The sequence below is a fragment of the Camelus ferus genome, chromosome 25 (genome assembly GCF_009834535.1).
Source record: "Camelus ferus isolate YT-003-E chromosome 25, BCGSAC_Cfer_1.0, whole genome shotgun sequence".
Lineage (NCBI taxonomy): Eukaryota > Metazoa > Chordata > Mammalia > Artiodactyla > Camelidae > Camelus > Camelus ferus.
The window spans coordinates 885,602-900,466 of NC_045720.1; the positions used below are offsets into that span (position 1 = coordinate 885,602).

The window sequence follows — 14,865 nt, forward strand, 5'->3', positions numbered from 1 at the left end:
TCATTTGTAAGTGCTCTTTCTCATCTGCTGAATGCTCTTTCCTTATAGCCTCTTTTTAGTTTTTTTTATTACTATTTTTGTTGCTTTTTAGAGGGAAGTAATTAGGTTTGTTTGTTTATAACGGAGACACTGGGGATCGAACTCAGGACCTTGTGCATGCTAAGCACCACATGCTCCACCTCTGAGCTATCCCCTCCCCGCCATGGCCTCTTATTGTTTCTGGATGCAACATCCTCTCTAACATCTCTGAGGACACGGTTTTAGCTGTTCTCTTTTCCTTCTTCTGCTTGCTTTATTGGCTCTGTTCATTGAGTCCCCTCCCCTTTTCCTTTTTTGCTTTTGTCCTCTTCCTCACATGTCTGGTGATCCTGGGTTGCCCAGTTGCATTTAAGGGCGAGATGAGATGATCTTAGTGGTTGGGGCTTATTGCCTGGTGAGTGTGGAGGTCAGGGATCTAGCCAGGCCATTCTCCTGACTACCTCCCAGCTGCCAGGCTTTCCTTTTGAGTTGGAAGCTACTACAGAGAGGTGCACTTCTCTTTGAGGACTGTGGGTGACACGTGCTGGGGGCCAGGGCTGGACGTGGCAGACAGGGTGGGGATTTCACCTATTCCCCCACTTACTGGAATAGGACATGCCCTCAATGGCCAACCCTGAAAGCGCCTCTGCTGGCTCACCTCCCAGCCACTGCAGGTAGAGGTTGAGGTCTGGAGTCTCTTTTCACAACTGCACTTTCATGAGCCACCTCTTGGACTTGGACACTGACCTCCAGTATGCCCAAGCAGCTCCCACCGTCCACTTTCTCCAGTTTCACAATAGTCCACCTGTTTGTCTTCAGGGGTTTCTGACTTTATAAAATCCTTTCCCTATCATTTTAGAGGGAAGGGAGATGAGGAAAATATTGTCGTATTTTGCTAGGGGCGTCTGTATTTCATGTTACACTCTCCCAGGATTGAGAAGAGACCTGCCTAGCTGGGGGAGACACCTTGCTGCCTCAGGCAGACTAAAGTTGCTAAGCTGGCACTCTCAGGGCCTGAGCTTCACTGAGTTAGGGTCTTCGGACTGGGTGTGGCAGGCAGCAAACGTCCGGGGCAGCTCCACGCCAAGGATGGACACCTGGAGCCTTCAAACAGTTCGGGAACTAAGGAGATTCCCGCGCATGCCTTTCCCACGGGACTGGGTCACAAGCCTGTCTCTCACCACTGTCTCTACGACGCCATCAGTTTTAAGATGCACTACTGTTTTATGAACCACTACGAAAGAGAAAATGCTGCCAATTAAGTGAGGACACCCCATCCATGGGTAGGCACATTCAGAGCTGTTATGATGCAAAGGAGATGCATCTCGCAATCTGAGTCTGAAATACAGCGATTCTTTGTCACCTTTCTCAACTCACGCCCTGGAGGGGATCCGGCCGTCCTGTGCCCTGCCTCGGGCGCCAAGGAGGGCCATCACCTACGTCTTCCTGTGAAGGAGGCTGAGAAATGGAGCGGCAGCCAGAGGGCAGCGAGGGGGCGAAGCGACAGCGTGATGGGGCCGGACTGACACCGGCGGAGGGTGGGGCGGCGGAGTGCGCCGGCCATCGCCCCCGCCCCCGACAGCTTCCCCGACAGCGTTCCGCGCCTCCGACCGCGCCCCGCCCCTTCCGGCCGCCCTTCTCCGAGCGTTAACAGTCTCTCCCGGCACCGGAAGCTCATTCCCTTTTCCTTCCACGTCTCTGGAGAAAGCACCTTTTATCGCGAGAGTTCCATCCTTCCGAGGGCGTCTTCGCCGGCGCCCAGATAGCGCGAGACCGCGGTAGAAGCCGAAGCGTGTGGCGCGCGCGCGACAGCCGCGACGGGCGCAAGATGGCGACGGCGACCATAGCTCTAGTAAGTAAAACCCCCGTGACCGCGGGCCACTATTCACGTGGCGGGAGCGGGTTGTCGGCCTGGCCTGGGCGCCGAGGGCTCCCCGGGGACGCGGCGGTCTTTCCCGGGCCCCGCGCAAGCTCCCGCGGCCTTTGGCCGCGCGAGGCGGGGGCGGGCACGAGGCTGGGGGCTGGCCTGCGGCCGCAGCTTCCGGCCCGCAAGCTTGAACTTCCGGCGGCCAGAGCGGGAGGGTCTCGGGCGGCTCGGGCCATAGCTGCGTCTTGGGGGCCCAGTCGCTCCCGGAACCGGGTCTTTTTGCGGTGCGGCGGGCCAGGCCCCAGCGGGCGGTCTCAGGGTGGGGTCCGGCGGCCGTCGTTCCCTTCCGCCGACGGGGTGCGACTGTGTCCACGACTTGAAGGCGGAGCTCCTGAGAGTGTTGGCGTCTCTGCTCCCGCCTCTGTGAAGGGGGCCGCTGAGCGTGCGGGGGCTTGTAGGAGGGGATCCGGGCCTGGTGAGGAAGGTGGCCTTGGTTTCTTGCGTACACAGTTGTGAATCTGCTCTCCGCAGATATTCAGCGGAGAATGGTTACCAGCTAACAAGGGCTCCATCCTGCAGTTCCCACTCAGAAAGGGAAGACGTGATTTCTCATTACATGTTTCTTGAGCATTCACTTTGTCCCAAGTACTGTGCGAGGATTGGGAACAGTGGGGAACTAGAGGCAGCCCTTGCCCTCTTCGGGGGTCTAGTGGGCGCTGGAGACCAGTTCCCGCCCCGGGTGTCCATATACTGGGTTCCTAGAGGAGCCGTGCTGGGGGAGTTGGGAGGGTAGGGGGTAGGGTGTGGACACCCAGAATAAGGACTCCTTCCAGCCCTGCTTAGTGCTCACCTCCCTGCAGTCACGTGGAGTGATTAGCATAGATGGGCAACCACAACACTTCCGTGGTGAAGTCTTCCCTCACTCTTCTTCCTCCCAGGCTTACGCGACTGACTCCCTTCCTGGACCCTTCACACGGTTCTTCATCCCTTTGTTTACCTGCCACCCTCCCCCTAACCTGTACTCAGACTGATGTGGTGAGGCCTGTTTGAGAAGGCAACTTTTGTAGGTGGCAGGAGGCTGAACAGATAGGAGAGACATCTGAGGGTCAGGGAGTGTATTTAGACTGCCTTGGCCAAGCCCTGAGGTGGGGGCTGACACCCAGTGAGGGGGCTGAACCTGTTTTACTGGGGCAGAAACTGACTCCCAGTGAGAGAGAGGCCCCAGGCTATGAGGAGGGCCCAGTGTGTGATTCTCAGGTCTGGCCAACGTCTTTTTCTTTCTGCCACATCTTGCTTCCTGTTGAAGCCGCAGAAGCAACTACCTTTGTGAGAGGAAAGTTAGAGAAGAGGGAAAGGTTAGGACTTGGTGACTGTGAAGTCACCAGAGTTGGATGGTGAAGGGAGGGAGGCTTGGAGACAAGGACCAAAACTCCTGGGAAAGTGGAGGTGGAAAAGACGCCAGTGAAGGTGGGTGCCTCGTCTCCCCAGGCATCACAGAGCTGCATGCACACCATGCCCCGGCCTTGGTGGGCGCTGGAGGCTGGAGCCTGCAGCACCCTTGCTCATGGGGCCTGAGGTGGGAATTGTAGCTCAGCTCTGCTGTGGCACAGTGCCAGATGCAGGTGGCCTCTTAGTAGTGGACGTGAGCAATAAGCCTGAACTCTAAGCTGGGGTTTTCAATAAGAATGTTCAGTGCCCATCTGAGTCCTCAAGAGGTTAATGTATGTATATTAGTAGGCACATATAAATTGTAAAGATCCAGGCTTACCTCATCAGCTTCTGGAAATGAGGTCCAGCCTGTGGTCTAACACGTTCCTTTTCTAACTTTTTGAATGGATAGGCTTCTAGAAGGCTTGTCTTCTTTTCTACTGTCCTTGTTGGGCGTAGCAAGAGCATGTTCTGTCTGGTGGTCCATGCATGCTGAGCAGTGTTGGTTTGCTGTCTTTGTTTAGGTGGGGAGGTAATGAACTAGATTGATTGATTTATTGTTTAACGGCAGTAGTGGGGATCAAACCCAGGACCTCGTACCTGCTAAGCACACTTTGTGCCACTGAGCTATACCCTCCCCCCGGCTTGCTGTCTTAAGCTGTGCTTCAGCTCTCGTGGGAGGTGGGATGGAGGGGCACTGAACCCAGCTGACGGCGATCTGGTGGAGAAGAACCCAGGAGGATGCAGAAGTGCCTCTTCTCACTTGGGCTTGTCGTCCACCTGGCGGCTGCAGAACCCAGCCACAGCCTTTTCCTTTGACACCTGGATTTACTCCCACTTGGGATCATCATCCCTGAGTTCCACCTGGCAGGAGCTCTGGAACCCTCTCCTCTCCCCAGGGACACGTTAGCTTATTTTCTCCTTCTGTGGGTCCCGGCCCACATGTCATTTCAGAGAGGACTTCCCTGGCTGCTGTGGCCGAGTATGCCTTGTAGTCCCTTTCTTCCCACCCTGTGCTTGATTTTGCGCTTATTAGCTACAGACATGATTTCATGTAGGTGCTGGTTGGCATGTGTCCTGTCTTGTGCTGCATCTGCAGTGTCCAGCACAGAGCCTGGCCGTGCAGTGGACCGCATGGCACCATGTGAAGGGACCAAACAGAAGGCCCTGCAGTGGGGACTTGACTCTGGCTGTTATGATAACACTAATAATCACCAAACCCTATGGGTTGCTTGCCATGTACTGAGATTGCCTTAAGTATTTAGAGCTGCTCACCGAATCTTCCTGCCAGCCCCCGGAGGCAGGCCTGAAGAGCCCTACGCCTGGAGACATTAAGTACTTACTTTTCTGGTTTTCTAGTGGAAATAATCCTTTTGCCCTGGGCTGTTGATCAGTGGCAGGTTAGGAGTTTGTGTCCCAGAATCAAGGGGCTGCACCCCTCCCCCACCCCAGAGCGGGCTTCTTGCCCCTCAACGCACTGCTGCCTGGTGCTGGGGGCTTTATGACTGCACTGCCGGCTGTGTTCATTGCCCTAGGAGGCCAGCATGTGACTGGCTGTGAGGGTAGATGGCCATTTCCTCCAAGCTCTCTTAGCATCTGCTTGGAATGGACCCCTAGGCTCCATGGGCCTAGGGACTTTGTTTCTGCCATGAATGGGGTGACATGTCCTTTGTGGAGTCCCTTGTGGATTAAATTTTTCTGCGAAGTCTCTTCTAAGCTGTATTCTGATCTCAGTGCTGTCCCGGTTACTGTGTTGACTATTACAGTAATTTGGGAGAATAGGGAGTAATTTATAAATGTGCCCTTAAGTTGACCCTATTCACAGGGGTCTTATAGTTGGATTGCATCCCCAGACATGAAGAGGCCTCTTGCTATGGGTTTTAAGGGGCAGCCTCTGCTCTGGGTGTGTTCCAAGGGCTGCCAGGGGACTTGGGGGAAAGCTAGACTCTGACCCTGTTCCCAGATGCCGTTCACCCACTGGGTGGGGCCTGTGGCAGAGGGCCCCCCTTTCCTTGGTCTCTCTCTGGGGCACAGTGTAAGCAGCAGTGGTGCCAAGTTCAGAGGGGTTCTAGGCAAGTATCAGGGCTGGGTTGGCCACAGCCTCCGTGACACTGGCCATATCTCCAGTGCAGTTGGGTTGCATGCCGTCTCTCCTTTGAGGCTCGAGCTCCTGAGACATGCTCTGGCCATGTCAACCCAGCCTTTGGCTTTGTATGTGAGGCACCGAGGATGGGCATGGCTGCCCCCTGTGTTCCAGATGTCTGGGATGTGTCCTTGAGCTGAGAGTGAGTTTGTGCTGTGTGGCTTCTGAGAAGGTGGGGAAGGTCTCAAGGCCTTTCTGCTAAGATCTCATACCTGTGATGTTGTCCCCCTTCTGCCCTTGGCCTTTCTTTGCCCTGACACCCTGCTAAGCTGCGGCAGAAGCTCCTTCTTCTATTGGGCTGGCTTTTCATGGCAGTGCTCCATAGCCCCTCTTGGGGAGGGCTGGGTGTGGCCAAGCTCTTGTCCACTCTACTAGAGTTAGATAGCCCTGGGCAGTTTGCTTGGGGAGGGAGGCTTACATGTGCAGAACACCTGCCTGGCACTGCCACTCAGAGGGCAGTCCTCAGAGCTGTCTTCAGGAGGGGCGTGCCACCTGGCCCAGGTGAAGGCGTTGGGACTGACGCTGAGCTGTGGGTGGCCTAACGTACAGGGTACTAGAGAGGTGTCCCCGTCTGCTTCAGGAGGGAATGAGGGAGACAGCCATGTGTACCCTTGTCATCTTGTCCTCTCCGGCCTGGCCCAGCCTGCTAGCAGGAAAGGAACTGATCTTTAGGACCTCAGCTGTGTGGACAGAGAGCAGCTCTAGGCCCGGGGAGGGTGTCTTTCCTTTGGCCTGGGGCAGGAGCCCAGCTTTGCTTTCTCTCTGTCCCTTCTGGGGACTAGCTGCCAACTTGGGGCTGTCTCAGTTTCTCCTGTGGTTTCTGCCAGGCCAGCCCCTTGTGCCAGGGCGCTGGGCAGCTGCAGGTGTGCTGGAGGAATGGGCAGGGTGAGGTGGGATGGGGCAGCGTCAGGAATGTTCAGGGGCCAAATCAGAGCTGGTCCCTCCCTGTGTCCCTGCCTGGCTTCCCTTGCTGGTCCATGTGGAGCTCAGCTCTTAACTAGGGAAGGTGAGAGAGGGCCTGGGTGGCTGGGTCTTTTTAATGTCCGTTACAGCATCTCCTTCCTGCCTACAGCAGGTCAATGGCCAGCAAGGAGGGGGGTCCGAGCCGGCGGCGGCAGTGGTGGCAGCGGGAGACAAATGGAAACCTCCACAGGTACTGACCTTAAGCATTCTTGCCCTCAGGCCCGCCCGCCTGCCTGCCCGCCCGCCTGCCTGCCTGCCCACCCGCCTGCCTGCGTGTCCCTGGGCCCAGAGAGACCTGGCTAGGGATGGGGTGGGAGGAGCCCAAGGGACTCTTTTCTGCCTTCTGGGCGGAGATGCTTGTCTCACCAGCTGGCCAGCTTCCGGCCTGGCTCCAGCCTCCTCCTCCCTGCCTTCACTTAGCGTCTGCCCTGTTTCTGTGGTGCGTCACAGCCTCGTTTGTCTTCAGACACCAGGCAGATGGTGGTTATGGTCAGGTGGGGCATGCACCTCGGCCGGTGCCTGCACTTAGCCATTGGTGTCCTGCAGAAAGGCAGACGTGCTGTTGCAGAATATACAGAGTATTGTGAAGAGCCAGAGATACAGAGTTTCACTTTAGATCTCTAATTTGAATAAAACAGCAAAGCAAAATGACATATAAAACAAAGCACAGGTCTTGGGGGCTGGGACAGGGCTTCCAGCTGGGCGTGGGAGAGCCTGTCCTGTTCTGGTCGCCTGGCCCAGGGGTGTGTGTCCTTTTGGGGGAAGCTGGGCCTTGTCGCTGGGTAATAAGATTCTTTATGCTTCTCCATGGCAGCACCTGCCTCCAGAGGGTTCCCGTAGGGGCTCAACAAGGTGGCCTGGAGGCCTGTTGGGGACAGGCCTGCCAGCACACATGGGTGAGGGGCATGGTATGCAGCCTGGGTCCTGGGAAGTTATGGGGGCTGGAGCTGATGGGCAAGGGGGCCAGGTTGTCCCTCTAGCCAGCCCTCCCCGACCCTGGCTGGCTATCCAGCCAGCCATTGGTTGGGAGGAGAAGGGCCTTTTGTTTATCAAGACAAAGAAGAGATTGAAAAGTTGCTAAGGGGCTGAGAGGGGGTTGGCATTGATTACCATGGTGACAGCCTGCTCTCGAACCAGAGCCCCTGGCTCTTGGGCCTCTATTCCACTAAGGAGAACTGGGCTTGGGGCCAGCTCTGAGAGCAGAGAGGACAGCCTCCCAGGAGCTCGACTGGGTCACCAGAGGAGGGGCCTCCAGGGCTTTCTGCCCTTTGACCCTGTGCTGGAAACAAACCCAGCACTCCAGCTGGTTAGGATGGTGGTTTTGGGGGGTTGTGTCAGCCAGCCCCTTCCTGCCTCCTTTGTACTTCTGTCCTTGCTCATCATTCCTGTGCTGGGGGCCTGCCTCTCTTCTCTGCTGTCTTTCCCAAGGCTTGGTGCTGGGGGCTGCAGAACATCCCCTCTGGAGCAGCTGTTGGATAGTCAGGTGTGCTCTGATCCCTGACACAGTGCCCTCCTTGGTCTGGTGGCCGTGCTCCTCTTCCAGCTCACACAGTTGTGTTCCTCCCCCTGCAAAGAGCTTAGAAATGAATTTTGATGGAAGGCATGTAAACATAATCCTAGTAGCGCCCCTCTGGTCTGCAGTGGGCTGGGAGCCTGCCACCACTACCGCCAAAGCATCTCCTCGTCCCTGTGCTCGCCTAGGGTGCTGGCAGGTGTCCACTTTGGTGTTGCGCCCCCCACCCCCAATCTGATCTGCTCCTGGCTTCTCTTCCCGGGGCACTGAGGTCAGCCCAGGGAGGAGTTTGGCGAAAGTGGGCTGGAACCCTCCTTTGGGGCTGTCATGGCCTAGGACAGCAACTGTCCGGGCACTGTTTACAGTGTGCGGGGATGGGGGATATGGTACTGCAGAGAGGTGTGCTGGGAGGGAGGCCCTTGCCCATTCTTGCTCTCTGATTGGTCGCCAAAACCCATCCGGAGTAGGGAAACCGAGTCCGTGGCCATGGCTAGGGCCGTGAGAAGATGTGAGGGCCTGGGTGTCAGGCCATCCAGGAGTGAGTCCCAGTATATCCAGAGAGTTCTGGTCCCCACCCTTGCCTCGGAGACTGGCTGAGGCCAGCTCTCTCAGTGTGGGACAGGTTCCATGAGGGCTGGGCCCCTCTGACTACTTGCTGCCTGTCTTGGTGACACCTCAGGGGCCTGGGGCCTGCAGCAGCTCTGGGTTGGCCAAGGGCCCCCAGGGTACCTGCCTGCCTCAGTGTGTGTCCTGCTCGTCGTTCTGGAGGAGACAGGCCTGCGACAGGCATAGGGATGTAAGGTGGGCAGACCTGCGTCCAGGCCAGGCAGGAGAGAGTTTGTGCTAGGCCCTTTCTGTCTCTGGGGACGGGCTGAGCTGGAGGCCATGTGCAGTTGTAGGGGGAGATGGATTGGGTGGGGCTGCTGGAGCCCTGTGAAGGAGGTCTTGAACTGGTTCTTAATGACGTCCCTGCTCCCCACCACCAGGGGACAGACTCCATCAAGATGGAGAACGGGCAGAGCACAGCCGCCAAGCTGGGACTGCCTCCCCTGACGCCTGAGCAGCAGGAGGCCCTCCAGAAGGTGAGAGTGTACTTCCCGGGGCACCATGGTCCTGGGGAAGCAGTCGGGCAGAGGAAGGCCCGTCTCCCACAGGCCGGGCCCCCCAGTGCTCCTCACCACTTTCTCTCGCAGGCTAAGAAGTACGCCATGGAGCAGAGCATCAAGAGCGTGCTGGTGAAGCAGACCATCGCACACCAGCAGCAGCAGCTCACCAACCTGCAGGTGAGCTGCCCGGTCCCACCCTCCGGCTGTGGTGCTGGCTCCGCCGGAGGCCACCCGCCCCGCCTGGGCCGGGGAGCCTCGGCCACCCCTCCCCGCCACCTCCACCACCTCCTTTTCCTTCTCTTCCTTCTCTTGTGCCTGCGGCCGTCCCCACAAGGTGTCGTGGTGCTCGGTTTCTCAAGGACTCCTTCTTGGGACGCCCGGGTTTCTCCCTGAGGCACGAGTGGCCCAGCCTTCCCCACCTGTTGAGTGCCCACGGCCCCCTCCCACCCCTCCTCTGTAGGCCTGCGCCCCCTCCCTTCCCCAGGTGGCTCCTCTTCTTGGACTTCAGACTGTGGCTTCAGGTCACCCCTGAGCCCATGTGCCCTGAGGCTGCGTGGCTGGTGGTGCCACATGTAGAGGGGTTCCTCCCCACCCCCACGGCCTTGGATAAGCGCAGCCAGGCCCCCACCCCTGCTGCAGTGAGTCCCAACCACCGGCCCGGGGCCCAGGACTGAGAGGACAGGCTGGGGGTGCCTCCACGGGGCCCTGTTCTAGATGTGTGGCCGGAGGCTGCAGCAGCTGTGGGGAAGAGGACGGGGTGAGGCTGACTGGTCCCTGGGCCTCGAGCCCCTTGCCCCTTGCCCCTGCCCAACCCTCAGACATTCACTCTGCCAGGAAATGCTCTGGCTCTTCACCATGCTCCATCCGTTCCTCTTCTCCTCCTCCTCCCCCCCCTCCTTCTGCCCCCGCCGGCCAGGCTGTGGGGCGGGGCACCTGGGGCTCTGAGGCCCCCCCGGGCAGGTGCCGGCGGCCGGCCCTGGCCGGCAGTGTGGGAAGGCAGGTGGGCCTCCTGGCAGGGCGGGGACTCCGGGCCTTGCCGCTGTCTGCGTGAGGTGTGACGAGAGCGGAGACTGCTCGGCTCCAACAGACTGAACTCTGTCTTTACTGTCTTTCAGATGGCAGCAGTGACAATGGGCTTTGGAGATCCTCTCTCACCTTTGCAATCGGTCAATAGACATGCTCACTTCTTCCGGGGCTCATGTCCTTAGTCAGGGCTAGAGGGGGGCAGTGCAGCCCGCGTGCTGGGGACCTTGCTCCCCTAGCCGGCCCTGCCCGCCAGCTCGGGACGAGCGCAGCAGAGCGCCAGGCGTGGCGGGGCCAGTGGTGTGGGGGGCTCCCACCCCAGGACCGCCCCTGGGGAGGCCTGCATCTGCTCTGCTCTAACGAGGGCCCGCGTTAAAACTAACCGGCCAGGTAACTGCGGAGGGCAGCCGGCCAGGAGGGTAGCTGCCCATGCCAGGCCCACCTGCACCCATGCCGCCTGCACGCACAGGGTGCACCGTCCGGGCCTCCAGCTCTGCCAGTCTCCAGGCTGCTTGGGCTCCTGGGTTGGGGTCAGGCCCCCGAGGAGAGAAGGGTTTTATCTCACGGCCCCATCAAACCCTGGAGGGAGGACGGATGGATGGGTTGGGGGGCTGGGGGCACCCAAGCAAACGAGAGAGGGAAGGACAAGGACTTGGGCCTCGGGCCTGGCTGCAGCAAGGTGTAGAGGCCACCTGGCCGGGGAGCAGGCAGTGACTGTGGCTGTGGCCTTGGCTGCCATCAGCAGAGGAGTCTGGGAAGGAGGTGCCCCTCATCCCCCAGAGGCAGGCTAAGGAGGAGGCCAGGCCCCACTCTGGGGAGTCTGAAGGGGGAAACATGGCCTTCTCTGGGGTCCATCCCTGGGCATGCTGCTCTCATGGGGAGCCATGGCCCTGTCCTTGAGGGCCGGACAGACCCAGTGTTCTCTCTAGGAAGCGTCTGTCTGTGGGACAAGTCAGGGAGAGGGCTCTTGGCACACTTGCTGTTGGGGAGCCCACACTAAAGAGGAGATGTACTCCTATCTTGGGGAACTTTGACCTGAGGGGCAGATGGTTCCATGTCTGGGGTGTCTGGTGCGAGAGGGGACGTGATGCCACCTTTGGGGGGTGGTCCTTGGTCTCAGCAGGGAGCCTGAGGCCTATTTGTTAAGAGCCTAGTTTGAGGTGGGATGTCCTGTTTGGGGGAAAATCTAGTTTGGGGGAGATGTGGACCTTACTTTTAGGATCCCTTCTGAGTGATGGGGAGGCCTGGCCTAAACTGGGCCACTTGGTGTATCTAAAGAAACTGGCCTCTGGTTATAGGGAACCTTATGAGGGCACAGGATCCCCTGTCAAGGGGCTAGAACCAGGTCCCTGTCTCCTTGGCCTGCCCCAGGCCTGTGGTCTCCTCCCCAGGCCCAGCTCCTCCCGGTGGCCCACTGCAAGCGGCTCTGGGATCCTCCCTGCTCTGCCTGGCATGTGGTGCGTGAGGCAGCAGGGCGGGAGCACTGCTCCAGGGCATGGGGAGGTCCCTCTGCACAACTGCAGCTTGCCCCAGTGTGGAGGCAGCGTCTGCCCAAGCAGGGGCTTCTCCTTTTGGAGGCTCTGCCACTTCCCGCTGTCCCTAGGAGTAGGTTGCCCTTTTTGATGAGGGTTCACAGCACGGGGGCCTGCAGAGCGCCAAGCCCCAGCCCGAGTCGGCCCTGCGCCGGTGGCTGCTCTTCGTCTTTTCTCCAGGGAGCCCCTGTCCAGGCTCCTGACCCTCTCCCTGGGGTCTCTTCTGGGCGGTATCTGCCCTGTCTTCTGCCCCCTCTCTTGCCTCCACACCCGTGGGTCCCTGCAGCCTGGGCAGCTCCCCTTCCCTCTCTGTCGGAGCACTTGGCCAGGACCCTGGGAGGATCTCCCAGCCCACCCGGGTGCCTGGCCCCAGACTGGAGGGCGCGTGGCCCTGCCTTTGGACCACTGTCAGCTTTGCCAGTCTGCCTGGGACCCGGGTGGGCCAGGGTGTGTCCACGTCCTGCTTTTGGGCCTGGCTTTCCTTCCATGGGGTGGGGTCGTGCTGACCCCCACCACCCTGACTGCAGGGGCTGAGCCTGCACCACACTGCCGTGTGGGGAGCCCTCCCCACAGCAGAGCTCGGTGGGTGGGCCAGGAGGGGAATGGGCTGCCCAGCCTCCTGCCACCCCCTCACAAGCCAGTGGCTCTCTCTCCCCTTGTGTCCTGCTTCAGATGGCAGCTCAGCGACAGCGGGCACTGGCCATCATGTGCCGGGTCTACGTGGGCTCCATTTACTATGAGCTGGGGGAGGACACCATTCGCCAGGCCTTTGCCCCCTTTGGGCCCATCAAGAGCATTGACATGTCCTGGGACTCCGTCACCATGAAGCACAAGGTGAGAGTCGGTCTGCCCCACTTTGCCCCTGCCCTGGCTCTGCTGGCCTAACAATGTGTTCCTGTGTCCAGGGCTTTGCTTTCGTGGAGTACGAAGTCCCGGAAGCTGCACAGCTAGCCTTGGAGCAGATGAACTCTGTGATGCTGGGAGGCAGGAACATCAAGGTGAGGGCCAGGGAGGCAGAACTTGGGGTCGGTGTGTGGAGAGCTTTGTCTTTAGTCACCCAGGAGATGCACAGCAGTGCTGCCAGGAGCCTGAGTGACCAGGCTTGGCCTGACTGGGGGCTCTTCATCTGCCTCTCTCCCAGGTGGGCAGACCCAGCAACATAGGGCAGGCCCAGCCCATCATAGACCAGTTGGCAGAGGAGGCGCGAGCCTTCAACCGCATCTACGTGGCTTCTGTGCACCAGGACCTCTCAGACGACGATATCAAGAGTGTGTTTGAGGCCTTCGGCAAGATCAAGTCTTGCACGCTGGCTCGAGACCCCACAACTGGCAAGCACAAGGGCTATGGCTTCATTGGTGAGCTTGGGGAGGCGGGGGTGGGGGCGGGGGGGCGGGGACCCACCCGACACTGGTTGGCCCTCACTGCTGCTCCTGCCTTGCAGAATATGAGAAGGCCCAGTCGTCCCAGGATGCCGTGTCTTCCATGAACCTTTTTGACCTGGGTGGACAGTACTTGCGGGTGGGCAAGGCTGTCACACCCCCCATGCCCCTGCTTACACCTGCTACACCTGGAGGCCTCCCGCCTGCTGCTGCTGTGGCCGCAGCTGCAGCCACAGCCAAGATTACGGCTCAGGTGAGGGCTGGTGCAGTTGTGGGTTCAATTGTGGTTGACAGGCCCTCCCAGATCCTTTGGGGACTGGCTGTTAGAGTGGTTTTGAGTGGAGACAGCCAGACTGGGGACTAAGCACAGTGACCTTTCGGGTTGCAGGAAGCAGTGGCTGGAGCAGCAGTACTGGGTACCCTAGCCACACCTGGACTGGTGTCCCCTGCACTGACTTTGGCCCAGCCTCTGGGGGCTTTGCCCCAGGCTGTCATGGCTGCCCAGGCCCCTGGAGTCATCACAGGTGAGCCTGGGCGGGTCAGAGTTTTCCTCCTTCCCCTGCTCCTCTCCTCTGGGCCCGAAGCCCTTAATTAGCGGCCTGAGCCCTCCATGCCCCCAGCAGTTCAGCTGTGCTCCTTCTTGGGAATGGCAGAGGTGGGGAAAGTGACTACTGGACCTGGTGGATTTGCTGCAGGTGTGACCCCAGCCCGGCCTCCCATTCCGGTCACCATTCCTTCTGTGGGAGTGGTGAACCCCATCCTGGCCAGCCCACCGACACTCGGCCTCCTGGAGCCCAAGAAAGAGAAGGAGGAGGAGGAGCTGTTTCCTGAGTCAGAGCGGCCGGAGATGCTGAGTGAGCAGGAACACATGAGCATCTCAGGCAGCAGCGCCCGCCACATGGTGATGCAGAAGCTCCTCCGCAAGCAGGAGGTGGGCGGCGGTGCCGGCGGGTGGGGGTAGGGCTGGGCAGGATCGGGTGGTCCGGCTAGCCACAGCTCTCAGCTGTCCCTCCCACAGTCCACAGTGATGGTTCTGCGCAACATGGTGGACCCCAAGGACATCGATGACGACCTGGAGGGGGAGGTGACTGAGGAGTGTGGCAAGTTTGGTGCTGTCAACCGTGTCATCATCTACCAGGAGAAGCAGGGCGAGGAGGAGGACGCGGAGATCATTGTCAAGATTTTTGTGGAGTTTTCCATGGCTTCCGAGACTCACAAGGCCATCCAGGCTCTCAATGGGCGCTGGTTTGCTGGCCGCAAGGTGGTGGCGGAAGTGTATGACCAGGAGCGTTTTGATAACAGTGACCTCTCTGCGTGACCTTGGCCCCATTCCTTGGACTTAAAATTTTTCCTTGTTTCCTCTGGGTTTTATAGAGTGATTCTTGGTGGTATCTTGGGCCCAGCCGCCCAGCCTGTGGATAAAGGTGCAGATGCTGCTGGCCCTGAGCGTTGCTGTCTGACAGTGGTCTTGTGCTTTTTGGCTCCCGTGGGGGTTGGAGGGGCGTCAGGACAAGCCCGCGGGCTGTGCAGAGGCAGTGGGATTTGGAGGCCAAGAACTGAGTCTGGGGAGGAAGGCATTCACCAGTATCAGCAGGGGCTGCTTGGTTCCTTAGTACTGAGGGTAGCAGAGGACCCAGCCTGACGGGTAGGGGTGGCTTCCCTGGTAGGCGGGGTCTCCACTTCCACCTGCACAGGTAGTGCTGGGAGCAGGCTGGCCCAGAGCCCCTGAAGTCCCGGGATACATTGAGTCCACCAGACAAACGAAGTGCCGCCTCGCCCGGCGTCCTGCCCTCAGGGAGCCCACATCCCGGTGGGAGGGGCGGCGGGCTGGGGTCGGGAGGCCAGCCCTGGGGAGAGGCAGCAGGAGGCCTCGGCCCGGGCACCATTGAGGCG

General features: G+C 59.5%; 1 protein-coding gene across 6 annotated transcripts; it reads left to right on the forward strand.

Moving 5' to 3' along the window:
• The first annotated feature begins 1,639 nt into the window (after positions 1-1,639).
• On the forward strand, positions 1,640-14,419 carry PUF60 (poly(U) binding splicing factor 60). Of its 6 annotated transcripts, none has more exons than XM_032467583.1 (12): positions 1,645-1,870; positions 6,529-6,609; positions 8,919-9,014; positions 9,126-9,215; positions 10,154-10,204; positions 12,266-12,427; positions 12,499-12,591; positions 12,735-12,948; positions 13,035-13,225; positions 13,361-13,496; positions 13,668-13,903; positions 13,991-14,419. In XM_032467583.1, exons 1-12 carry the CDS (start codon positions 1,847-1,849, stop codon positions 14,288-14,290), a joined length of 1,674 nt encoding a protein of 557 aa, XP_032323474.1. In that variant the 5' UTR covers positions 1,645-1,846; the 3' UTR covers positions 14,291-14,419. The 6 variants fall into 6 exon arrangements, with proteins under 6 accessions (XP_032323476.1, XP_032323478.1, XP_032323479.1 ...); XM_032467584.1 differs by having other exon boundaries at positions 1,666-1,870; positions 6,532-6,609; positions 13,991-14,290; XM_032467585.1 differs by lacking the exon at positions 10,154-10,204 and having other exon boundaries at positions 1,640-1,870.
• The last annotated feature ends 446 nt before the right edge of the window (positions 14,420-14,865 follow it).

Excerpts from the sequence above, each read along its gene's own strand:
- PUF60 (XM_032467583.1), top strand. The coding sequence starts at position 1,847 with ATGGCGACGGCGACCATAGCTCTA. Across the intron at positions 13,226-13,360 it reads CAGCCAAGATTACGGCTCAG|GAAGCAGTGGCTGGAGCAGC; the intron begins GTGAGGGCTGGT and ends TTCGGGTTGCAG. Across the intron at positions 13,904-13,990 it reads AGCTCCTCCGCAAGCAGGAG|TCCACAGTGATGGTTCTGCG; the intron begins GTGGGCGGCGGT and ends TCCCTCCCACAG.